The sequence below is a fragment of the Sinocyclocheilus grahami genome, unplaced genomic scaffold (genome assembly GCF_001515645.1).
Source record: "Sinocyclocheilus grahami isolate Dianchi unplaced genomic scaffold, SAMN03320097.WGS_v1.1 scaffold150.1, whole genome shotgun sequence".
Lineage (NCBI taxonomy): Eukaryota > Metazoa > Chordata > Actinopteri > Cypriniformes > Cyprinidae > Sinocyclocheilus > Sinocyclocheilus grahami.
This window is the reverse complement of record NW_015505329.1, coordinates 1,466,342-1,478,707: the sequence shown is the minus strand read 5'-3', so window position 1 is coordinate 1,478,707 and position 12,366 is coordinate 1,466,342. Positions and strand designations below refer to the sequence as shown.

General features: G+C 35.5%; 2 protein-coding genes across 2 annotated transcripts in view; both read left to right on the top strand.

Annotated features, from left to right (window-relative positions):
- Positions 1 to 855: 855 nt before the first annotated feature.
- On the top strand, positions 856 to 4,356 carry LOC107592171 (neurexophilin-1-like). The gene is made up of 3 exons (XM_016281572.1): positions 856 to 902; positions 3,376 to 3,406; positions 3,628 to 4,356. Exons 1-3 carry the CDS (start codon positions 856 to 858, stop codon positions 4,354 to 4,356), a joined length of 807 nt encoding a protein of 268 aa, XP_016137058.1.
- Positions 4,357 to 5,455: 1,099 nt separating this feature from the next.
- ica1 (islet cell autoantigen 1) overlaps positions 5,456 to 12,366 on the top strand; it is a 9,524-nt gene continuing 2,613 nt past the window's right edge. The window contains exons 1-11 of the mRNA XM_016281509.1: positions 5,456 to 5,559; positions 5,996 to 6,025; positions 6,127 to 6,292; positions 6,383 to 6,455; positions 7,560 to 7,683; positions 7,774 to 7,972; positions 9,058 to 9,183; positions 10,034 to 10,132; positions 11,087 to 11,172; positions 11,634 to 11,683; positions 11,774 to 12,016. Coding sequence (XP_016136995.1) covers positions 6,009 to 6,025; positions 6,127 to 6,292; positions 6,383 to 6,455; positions 7,560 to 7,683; positions 7,774 to 7,972; positions 9,058 to 9,183; positions 10,034 to 10,132; positions 11,087 to 11,172; positions 11,634 to 11,683; positions 11,774 to 12,016 — 1,183 coding nt within the window. The 5' untranslated portion in view covers positions 5,456 to 5,559; positions 5,996 to 6,008. The remainder of the gene's footprint in view (positions 5,560 to 5,995; positions 6,026 to 6,126; positions 6,293 to 6,382; positions 6,456 to 7,559; positions 7,684 to 7,773; positions 7,973 to 9,057; positions 9,184 to 10,033; positions 10,133 to 11,086; positions 11,173 to 11,633; positions 11,684 to 11,773; positions 12,017 to 12,366) is intronic.

Genomic DNA, 12,366 nt, shown 5'->3' with positions numbered 1-12,366 from the left:
TAGTATTCAATTTTTATATCCTTAATTTATTTTCAAATGGTTATACATTACCCTTCTTTCCCTAAAAAATTACAAAATGCAATGAAAATAAAATACAGTGTGTATGTATTCATGAAATTTGATTTGATTTGAATTTAACCTGTAATATATATATATATATATATATATTTTTTTTAACAAAGCGTGACTATAATATTCCTAAGATGTGATAGTCTATGAATCCTGCTGAAATCTTCCATTCAGATAGTAGTAATATAGAAGATGCTTTTTATTGGTCAGCTCTCCTCATTTTCCCCTAATTCATTTACGCTGCTACATTACAGTCGTTTCACCCGGCCGTCCTGCTAGCAGCTGGTGAAATGAATGTTTAGTTTTATTTGTAAATAATGAGTATTAAATCATATTCATTTCTTTTCTATCGCACAGAAATGTTTAGTACATTGCAAAGTGGTCTCGCTGATCTTTGTTGATTATGGTCATGTTGTAAAGTTCCAAGGTCTTTTTTGTACAGCTTATGTTTCCTGATCACCTTCAGGTAATAAATACTAGTGTATTAAACATGTATGAAGGATATTTCTTATATGTTTGTGAGTTTGTTTAATCTTTTATCCACTGTATGAAGACAGATATGTTGGGCGACATGCATTAGGAATGACTCTATTAATGAAAGTCATAGGATTGGTTGTTTGGACATTCATAGGCGTTCCTCCCTCATGCGAGCGAGCGAGCACTTCATCTGATTACGGCACTGTTTATGTTTTTACCCATGATCCATGGAGTTAAATCACGACTTACTGATTTATTCACTAATATTCTCAACACAATCATGGATTCTTTTTTAACTTTAGTCGGACGATGGTTTCAGAGGTAGCATCTCCCTCGAATGTTTCAGATGAGTTACAGTATGTCATGAATTCATCCTTGCGGGTGAATTTCATTCCTCTTTTCACTGACTTGCTGACTGCACTGTACAGAGTGAAAAAAATACAGGCCTTTCTATACAGTCCTTAGAAATGCTTTCAAAGGTGTAGCATAAGCATATTATTTTATAAAAAGTATCGAAAACCAGCAAACCACCTTACTTTCCTTTAACTGAAAAGCCCTCCTATTTATATAATAATCATTAATGACGGATCTTGATTGCATTATCAGGTGCAAGTAGATGCAAATACATGCTGCTGCCTAGTTTCATTTCTGTCAGTGATACTTTAGTGGAGGAATTCTAATTTAATGGTTGGTTAAGAATATCATATGAAGGAACATACAGTATTGGTCATCAATGTTCAATTTGCTGTGATCAATAACTGTTCAGAAACATCAGCAATTTTGCCAATCATGTTTTCAGATGAAAACATTTTTTTTTTTTTTGAGAAAGTATTAACAAATTAGTCTCATGTATTGTACTTCCAATTGCAATTGATCATTCACAGTGCTTTTAGAATGTTCTCCAGTATTCATCAGACCAGCACTTCTCATCAGATAGTGTTAATATTGTAATATTCCAGCATGGTAAGCTGAAGAACCAGAAGTAGTATTTTGTTTTCGACTTGTGTCTCTCCAGTCGTGCCTCCTCCTCTCGCTGTATAAGATCCACCTCACACCTCAGACTGAAGATCGATTTGTCTCTAATTGAAATAAAAGGCAACGTGGTGCTCGAACCTCAAAAGGATCAATGCTTTTTTATATAAATATATAAGTGTGACTGTAAGTGTCTGACCCCTGGAGATAAAGATCCAATATATGAATTCTGTGAAAAGAGCTATTGAGTTGATTTCATAAGTTTCGATTTTGGGGGGGGTTCTGTTTTTTTCACCAAGGACATGTTCAATAGAATTGCTCCAGTGTTGCAGTAACTCTGCCTTCATCTGATTACGGCACTGTTTATGTTTTTACCCATGATCCATGGAGTTAAATCACGACTTACTGATTTATTCACTAATATTCTCAACACAATCATGGATTCTTTTTTAACTTTAGTCGGACAATGTTTTCAGAGGTAGCATCTCCCTCGAATGTTTCAGATGAGTTACAGTATGTCATGAATTCATCCTTGCAGGTGAATTTCTATACAGTCCTTAGAAATGCTTTCAAAGGTGTAGCATAAGCATATTATTTTATAAAAAGCATGTTTTTTAATCATTTATTTATATACATTTATTTATATAATTTATTTACTTTTAAAATTAAATTTGAAAAGCATTAAATTTTTTAGAAAACATGTTTAAACAGTATTATTTAAAATACTTAATTACATTATTATTTAAAAGTCACATTTTATATATACTTTTATATATATATATTTTTTTTAAATATAATTAAATACTACTGTTTTTCTAGAAATTTGTATTTGTATTCATTTTTTATTTTATTTATTAAATACAATTTTGTTTTCTAGAAATTTTCTGCAAAGTCTAATTTTTATTAGAGTTAATATGTAGTGATTATAATTAACTTAACTTAATTACAGTATGTCATGATTTCATCCTTACAGGTGAATTGTATTCCTCCGTTGGCTGACTGCACTGTACAGAGTGAAAAAGCACAGGCCTTTCTGCCCATATATATATATAGAAAAAGTATTTAAAATATTTAATCAAACAGTAGTATTTAAAATGTTTTTTATATTTAATGAAATACTTTTTTCTAGAAATGTTCTAGAAATCTACAAAGTCTAATTTTTAATTAGTTAATATGTAATGATTATAATTAACTTTAAAAAATTACTTTAAAAAAAACAAGGCAGTGGTAGGTTGAAACCTCTCAGTAGAACCAGCCAGAACAGTAATGCAAAAACTCAAGACATGAAATATGGAAACTGTGTGGAACTGCTTGAGACCTAATCCATTAAACCAGCTTCCTGTAAATCTGCCATCGGAAAGCCGTAATCCTGCCCGGAGCTGTTTGGAAAAACTGTCAGTCTTCAAATGAAGTTAATTATGTTTCACAGCATTCTGCCACTAAAGCAGCATGTCTGACTGTATTGTGTATCAGTATGTATAAAAAGTAATTCTGAAATGTAAATGAGGCGAACGAGAAGAAAGGTTTTTGTTATATCTTCCTAAAATGATCTCATCAACTCATCACTGCAGGGGGCTGGAATTAGATGATGGTTGTTTTTTCTCTACTGTCACCTCTGTGCAACATATTTGTCATGATGATCTATCTATCTATCTATCTATCTATCTATCTATCTATCTATCTATCTATCTATCTATCTATCTATCTATCTATCTATCTATCTATCTATTTATCTATCTATCTAGTCAGACCATCTTTCTCTGACTCTCCTGTAGGTCATTTTGATCTGATATCGATGGCCAAGATTCAATTACAGGCACTTCTCTGACACCTTTTGAATCTCCTTATTTGTTTCAGGAGTGACCTTGCGCTGACCCTGATGTTGGACGTGAACCGCTCTTTAATTAAGTGACATACTATATAAAAACTATCATATTTGTATTATTGATCCAAGAGCTCACTTATAAAAGCTCTCTTGTATGACAGATTTGCTGTCAAATCATTTCAAGTGAGGTCAAGGAGATATTGTCCTTCTGATATTACTTTTTTTCCCTCATTGTCTCTTTTTGTGTGTAACACTGCCTTTTTTGTCTCATTTTGTTGTCTCAGGTCAGATATGCCAAAGGAAATAGTCCTCTGACCGCAAGGTCTCTACAACTGGACAGGCCTAAGAGGACAATAAAGCATCCATGTGCTGATTCAGATTCAAGTCCTGATGATTCGGACCAAACCCCAGCCCTCCTGTCCAACAAACTCCGGCCATGTCCCGAGCAGGAGCTTTGGGATTGGACTCCAAACCTGACGGAGACACACCCATCCGCCCAACAATCCAGAAAACGGGTCACAGTGAAAAGTGGAAAAGCTAAGAAGATGTTCGGATGGGGAGATTTCCAGTGCAAAGTGAAGTCCACAAGCCTCAACCTGCTCATCGCTGGCAAGATCGTGGATCACGGCAACGGAACGTTCAGCGTTTATTTCCGATACAACACCACCGGAGGTGGAAACGTCTCCGTAGGGCTGGTTCCTCCAAGCAAATTGGTAGAATTTGATTCGAAGACGCAACAAACCGTTCTGCACTCGGTAGAGTCAAGGATGTTTAACTGCAGGGTGGAACATGAGAGGGTGGAGAGAGGTACTAAAAGCACACGCTGCTGGAACGACCCGTCTCATAGCTGTGACCAGGATCAGACTCACAGCCATGTTTCTTGGCTCTGCTCAAAACCATTCAAAGTCATCTGTGTCTACATATACTTCTGTAGCTTGGACTACAAACTGGTGCAGAAAGTCTGTCCAGATTATAACTACCACAGCGAGTCTCCATACTTACCTTTTGGATGATCATTTTGTCTCATAATGAAAACGAAACTGGTACATTTGTTTATTCTAAAATAATTTGGCAGGTTTTCATTTTGAACTGGAATAGGTAAAGTTCAGTATTTGAACATTTTGTCATGATTTATTCATCAATTTAACATGTTCTGATTTGAACATGTCGTAATAATCTGTAGTAATAATATGTAATCTTCCGATTGTGGTTGGCATGAGTGTTACAAAAATTAGTTTGGAAAACATTTTTCATGCAACTGACATCACAAAACAAGTGTCAGTGAAAATGCATACAAAATCCATATTACATCTGTATTTAAGACAAGCATGTCTGTATATTCATTGAAGTCTGTTCATTTAAGATTGTATGGCTATTTTGTGGAGGATAAGATGGGATACATTTAAAACCATTATATAATGTTCAATTTATTTATTTTTAAATTGTGAAAAATCTTTAGTAAAGACATACTTTGTCTCCATGCACACTTATGAACTTCACCAGAAGTTGATCTCTGTGGCAGGTGCATGCTGGTGAATTTGTGTCATTATTTCTGACAGCCAGAGCAAAACTTAATGAGCTCCTGTAATTGACTTTGCTTTGCTGAGATCGTGTGTCAACGCTTTTGTCATTTCTCTGATGATTTAATGAAACCGCTATGAACGTGAATGTAATTGCATTACTGAATACAGTTTGATGCCACACGCTGTTGGAGACAATTACTTCTATTGAAAATTAATGTAAACTGCATGTTTATCAAATCTTCTACATTTCTAATACCTCGTAAATCTTGTACATTTTCATTTCTTTCCCCTTTTCCACCGAGCATCTCTAAATGTACATAATCGCACTGTGATTGTCCAATTCTAATAAGCGCTGATAAAAGTAACAGGCACCACATGCTAACATCTGCGCGCACCTATTCTTGAGAATCATTTACACCTGAATATACTGATACAAAGAAACTTTAACGGTCATTTAAAAACTGCGAGACCCTAAAATATCATTACCATGTCATAAAATCTTTCAGAAAGATCACAGCTGCGCATTTAGAGTCCGTTTCAAGCTGAACGCGACTCAGTGCGCTCTTACGCATGACGCATCACTCCTCCTGCAAGGACACGCACCCAAAACGCGCAGTGATACACATGTAGCGTTTCATTTTTTTTTATTACAGCATGTCTTAGACATCGACAGCCGGAGTCCAAGCTCATAAGGTGAGTCGCACAATAATTCACTTCATTATTATTATTATCATAAACAGCTCGTTTCCTGTATTGCATAATGACAGAATATAGTGTTTGTTTTGGTGCGGCAGAGAATGAAATCCGGATGTGAGAATCACATACAGGCTGAATATTGTTTGTGAGTGATGTGTTTACTGTCGTTTAGCTGTTATTAATCAGGTTTAATAATAAAGATAATATCTTCCTATAGAAAAATGCACGTGAGCGATAAAGAAGAGGCCTGTATGTTCAGTGTATTATTTATTATTTACACGGTGCAATAATAACAAAACATTATACATGCTTGATTATTGAATGCTTTTTGACGTATCACCTATAAATCTGTAAATTAACGCAATGGGTTACACTATTAAACGTGGTAGGCTGTTTTCAGTTATAATGGAATAATTATATTTATTTATTTCAGATAGCTGATAATCATGGAGAAAGGGAACAAGTGAGTATGGGGAAACCATCCATTTGCAGACATTCATTATAAAGTCTCGGAACTTAAACAAAATGAGGTGCATTCATAATTGGTTTGTCATGTTTTTGCAGAGGTATTTCTCATTTTGATCACTTTCTCCAAAATCAAGAATCATCAGTGGTCAACAAGTTCCAGCAGAAATACTGGAAAACCAAGCAAACGCTGATTAAAGTCACAGGAAAGAAGGAAGATGAGCATGTGGTTGCTTCCGATGCGGATCTGGACGCTAAACTGGAGGTGAGGAGCGGCTCCAATCCAAACTTTCCTCTGGATCTGAACGAATCAAATGGTCTTGAGATGAATGTGGTTTTTCATGCTTTCCTTCAGGTGTTTCATTCAGTACAGAGAACGTGCATGGAGCTCCTTAAGGTGATTGAACAGTATCAAATGAGAATCAGCCGTAAGTAAACTGAAAATTCACACACATATTCTGTTACACCAAATACACAAAATAATGATCTTTAAAAAAGCATCATATGACGCCTTTAATATTCATTAATCGTTGTGAAAAAGAAGTATGCTTAATTGTATTATGTGTAGTGTACTTCAAATCTTAAAAACATACAGATTTTTTTGAAAATAAAAAGTACTGAAAGAGAGTACAGTACATGTAACATGTCAAGTAACTTAACACAAAACATTTATTAGTACATTTGAAATCATTGTGATTTAAAAAAAAAATGACACTTACTTACTTTGATGTGCCGACTAACATACTAAACCATATACTTGATTATTATTTTTAACTGTAGTGTTATTTGATATTACATTTAAAGTGAATATATTTTAAATGTAATAAATTGCAGTTTGATCATTACAAATGTGTACTTACAAATACATTTAAATGCATAACATACACGTTTCAATTAAATTAATCACATGCAAGTGGCATTGAAGTATAGTTTAGTTTGCTATAATCAGTTAATGCTTGTCAGTACATTATGCAGTACTCTTTAACTATACTGCAAAGACAGTAGAAGTAATTATTAAATTATATATAAAGATGTACTTATGTCCTGCTTAAGTGGGTCAGAAAAAGCACTCTTACGTTCAATTAATTGCATATAATACTTTTCAGCTAATCGCACAGTAAATAACATGCAGTTAAGGGTCAGAAAACATTGCATTCACTTTGCACTTAAATATATTCTTTTAAAGTACATTATTTCCATAAAAATATACTAAAGTCTACTTTTTTCACAAGGCTAGGGATAACTTTTTGCTGTACACTCTTAAAAATAAAGGTTCTTTATTGGCATTGATGGTTCTGTGAAGAAACTTTTAACATCCATGGAACCTTTCAAATGCTCAACAGGTTCTTTATAGTGGGTAAAAAACAAAAACATAATAGTTCTTCTATGGCATCGCTACAAAAACCCCATTTGGAACCTTCATTTTTAAGAGTGTGCCGTTCAAATGCTTAAAACTTAAAGGTAGATTTCAGACGTGATTTATTATTCAAAGAAAACAGATATATGTGGCTAAATTCTATTGGCCTTCTCAGTTTTGTCCCAGGAGGAGAATGAACTGGGTCGGTTCCTGCGTTCACAGGGCTCTCAGGACAAAAGTCGGGCTGGAAAGATCATGCAAGCTACTGGGAAAGCTCTCTGCTTCTCTTCACAGCAGAGGTCTCTTCGTTGATTATAAAACAAGCTTCTAATCAAATGCGATTGGTTTGGGAATTCTTCTTTAATTGGTTCATTCGTTTCTCACTGCAGATTGGCGCTGCGAGGTCCGCTGGGCCGTCTGTACCAGGAGGTGGAGACGTTCCGTTACCGAGCTATATCGGATACATGGCTGACAGTGAACAGGATGGAACAGTCACGGACCGAGTACAGAGGAGCTCTGCTCTGGATGAAGGACGTTTCTCAGGAGCTCGACCCGGACACACACAAGCAGATGGAGAAGTTCCGTAAGGTCAGTCTCAGCCTGGAAATGACAGTGTGACTGCACTGAAACCGTTTCTCCAGCAGAAGGAGTAAGGTGTCTTCTAAATCATTCTCATCTAGAGTGGGATTAGAATCAGAGGTCTGCTACCCGACCCGAGCCCGACGGGTTTCGGTTCGGGTTTATGTTAAATGAATAGGTTCGGGTCGGGCTCGGGTTTATAGCTAAACTAAAACTATATGCAGTAGGCTACACTGCTTTCATAGACGCATGCACACACATTATTGCACATGACAATGACAACCCAGCATGGAAACTTTTATTAATAAAATAGCTTCGACAGGCTGTTTTTGAAGTAACTAAGCCTCATTGCTTGTAGAGAGAGACGCGCAGACGCAGGTTCACACACGCAACTTTCAGCCCTCTTTCTCTCTCTCTCTCTGTCTCTCTCACTAATTCAAATAAATGATATAATTAATTCATTCAAATAAATGCGATCTTACCGCACTGCATCTCTGTGTCTGATGTAAAGCAGGCCGAATGAAAATGACCATAATTTGCACGATGGAAGAATTATCGTCTTGTCGTAGACTATACAACCATTCAAAAACTCCTGCACCTGATGTTCATAAACTTTCATAACTGGTAAATGTTTTTTTTTTCTTTTGCCTTGTGAACTGGCCGAGCCTTAATGATTCTCTTTCTTTACATGTTTACTGACCATTGCATGCAATCATGAAATACAGCTTTTTTTTGTATTGACTATTCGTTGTGGAGCCCCCCCCTTCACAACGAATAGTCAATTTTAAAAAAAATGCTGTATTTCACGATTGCATGCAATGGTCAGTAAACATGTAAAGAAAGAGAATCATTAAGGCTCGGTCAGTTCACAAGGCAAAAGGGGGAGATTTCGGGTCGGGTTCGGGCTCTAAATTTAACCACTCGGGTCGGGTCAGACGATCTCGGGTTCGGGCTTCAGTTTAAAGCCCGTGCAGACCTCTAATTAGAATGTCTTCGAGGTTCAAGGTCTGAAATGTCGCTGCTAAACTTTACCTCTTGTTTCTTTTGCTGGTTGTATTTGATGAACAGCAGTTTCATCTTTTTACATCCCTCAGGTTCAAACCCAGGTGCGTCATACCAAGACAGGTTTTGACAAACTGAAGAATGATGTGTGTCAGAAGGTTGATCTGCTCGGAGCCAGTCGCTGTAATCTGCTCTCACACGTCCTGACAACCTATCAGGTGCTGCATTTTAATTGCTTCTTGATGCTTATTTCTATTACTGTATTATTTTTTTATTATTATTTTTAGCTAGTTAGCGAGCATTGTAAATGTGATGAATTTAGCTTTATATTTATAAAATAATATATTTATACAGTAATGAAACTATAATACTTTTAAATGTAATACAGCAGAAATATTGTCGTTTTTTTATTTGGTGTAAAACTGTAATCATTAGACATTAAACCATGAATGAGTTATTTATTAATTTAATTTAATTATTTTTACTATTTATAAATTATTATTTTTATTATTACTTTTTTTATTATTATTTTATCTAAATGAATTGTTAATAAAGGCAATTATATCTCACAATTTAGCAGAATAAAATCTTCCAGAATGACATGTCATGAGGATAAATATCTGTCTTTTCGGTTACACTTTACTTGAAGGGGTGTGCATAAGACTGACATGACACCTTCATAATCATGACATGACACATGTTTTTTTATGCATGTTTATGACAACTGTCATTAAGTGTCATTCTCTCAGTAATGTAATTTTTAATGCAAAGATGACATTGTTTGAGATGTCTTTGCTATGGGCTATGGTTAGGGGTAAGGGTAGGGGTAGGGTTAGGTCAAATAATGTCATATTTGCATTAAAAATTACATAACTGAGCAAATGACACTTAATGACAGTTGTCATAAACATGCATAAAACCTCCTTCATATTCATGACGTGTCATGTCATGATTATGAAGGTGTCATGTCATGATTATGAAGGTGTCATGTCATGATTATGAAGGTGTCATGTCAGTCTTATGCACACCCCTTCAAGTAAAGTGTTACCATCTTTTCTTCTATTTCAGACCACATTGCTACATTTCTGGGAGAAAACCTCTCACACTATGGCTGCTATTCATGAGAGCTTCAAAGGCTGCCAGACTCATGAGGCTTCAGCGCTGGGGGTGAGAGCTTTCAGAAGAAATGAATCTCAGATTTATTCATATGGATGTGTGTATTTACTTTCATGGCTCTCATTTTGTGGTTAAACTATAAAATAAGTTTGTATAATTTTTCAGTGAGATTTGGATTTGTTTCTGATGTTTTTAGTATTTAAAAGAAAGATGATTTTCTTACATTTTATATTTACATTTATTTATTTAGCATAGCAAATTTTGGGGGGAAAAATACACTACTTTTCAAATGTTTGGGGTCAGTAAGATTTTACTTTTATTCAGCAAGGATGCATGAAATTGACCAAAAATGACTCATAAAGTTACAAAAGGTTTTTATCTTAAATAAATGTTCTTTTGAACGATCATACTTTTCAATAAAAATATAAAGCAGCACAATTGTCTTCATAATTAATAATAATAAGAATTGTTTCTTGAGCAGCATATCAGCATATTAGAATGATTTCTGAAGGATCATGTGACACTGAAGACTGGAGTAATGATGCTGAAAATTCAGCTTTGATCACAGCAATAAATTATATTTTAAGATATATTCAAATTGAAATATTATTACAACAAAAAGAACTGTTTTCTGAGTTTTTACCCTATTTTCGATCAAATAAATGTATGCTTGGTCAGAATAAGAGACTCTCGGCAACCCCAGACTTTTGAATAGTAGTGTGTGCTACAGAGTGAGGTTTGGATGTCTCCCTTCTCAATTATGATATCCTTTTGATATTGTCAGTAGCAGGGAAATGTTTTCACATGATATGGGGCAAGTTGTCACGACAGGAACCTGCTGCTTATTGATTATTCATCCCAAAATAGGCTTTTGCCTCAGATTTGTGATCAAATAAAAACTGTTAAGTTTAGTAAAAATTCACCCATCCTCGTTTACACAAACAAGCAGTGATATTATGATGCATGTCCAACAAATCTGTTCATCTGTCCTGTCTGATACTCCAGGGTTCAGATCAAGCTGCAAAGAAAAAGGTCAAGAAGAAAACGAAGGCAAAAGCAGACGAGGAGACGAGTCAGAATACAGATGAAACGTAGGAGCCTCATTTCGGTTTTATTTTGATGTGTGATATGTGACCCTGGACCACAAAACCCTGGGTCCATTTTTAAATAAGCTTTCCATTGATGTATGGTTTGTTAGGATAGGACAATATTTGGCCGAGAGACAACTATTTGAAAATCTGGAACCTGAGGGTGCAAAAAAAAATTGAGAAAATCGCCTTTAAAGTTGTCCAAATGAAGTCCTTAGCAATGCATATTACTAATCAAAAATTAAGTGTTAATATATTTACAGTAGTAAATTGACAAAATATCTTCATAGAATATGCTCTTTACTTAATATCCTAATGATTTTTGGCATAAAAGAAAAATCAATAATTTTGACCCATACAATGTATTTGTGGCTATTGCTACAAATATACCCCAGCGACTTAAGACTGCTTTTGTGCTCCAGGGTCACATATTAACCTCTAATCACTTATGTCTTCTCTTCCAGGCTTATTTCAATTGAAGAAGAAACTCTGAGCAGTAGCCTCATGCAAACAGGTAAAGCTTTCATAAAAACTGAATTTTATCCATAGGACACAATAATTGAATTCAACATTGTTGAGCAGTGACTTTGCACTGTATATACAGGAAATGATGACACTTTCTCTGGCGGTCAGGAGAAGGATGGCTTGAGTTTGTTGAATGAGATCCTGGGCAGCAGTTCTCTGGAGGACAGGGGTTTCTCACAGGAATGGCGTGAGGTGTTTGGAGAAGATGATCCGACCGGCAGTAGCAGAGCAGAGACACAGCCCCCCGAGGACGAGCCCGCTTTCTTTCTGCCTTCGACTCTACTCGACCAGAACATGAACGACCTACAGTCCACAATCTCAGGTCTGCAGAAACATGATCTAACAGAAAGTCTGCTTCACTCGGCAGCTTATTCTGAACATGAACTGTCCACGTAGACACGAACAGACTGAAATCTGTATCTTCTGTCAGAATTCTGAGTTTACGTTTTGTAATTCTGACTTAGATTTTTTTTCTCTCACAATTCAGAATTTTTTGCTCTGTGGTGGAAATGGGCTTCCATAATTTAATGTGTCCTTGCTGAATAAAAAAAAAGTATTATTTTCTGACCTCAGACTTTTGAATGGATGTGTACATCTACTGTAAATGCTTTTGAATATGATCTGTATTACAGGTCGGACAACAGCTATTCCACAGAATAGTCCTGAAAACTC

Excerpts from the sequence above, each read along its gene's own strand:
- LOC107592171 (XM_016281572.1), top strand. The coding sequence starts at position 856 with ATGGTTTCAGAGGTAGCATCTCCCTCGAATGTTTCAGATGAGTTACA. Across the intron at positions 903-3,375 it reads AATGTTTCAGATGAGTTACA|GAGTGACCTTGCGCTGACCC; the intron begins GTATGTCATGAA and ends TATTTGTTTCAG. Across the intron at positions 3,407-3,627 it reads CGCTGACCCTGATGTTGGAC|GTCAGATATGCCAAAGGAAA; the intron begins GTGAACCGCTCT and ends TTGTTGTCTCAG.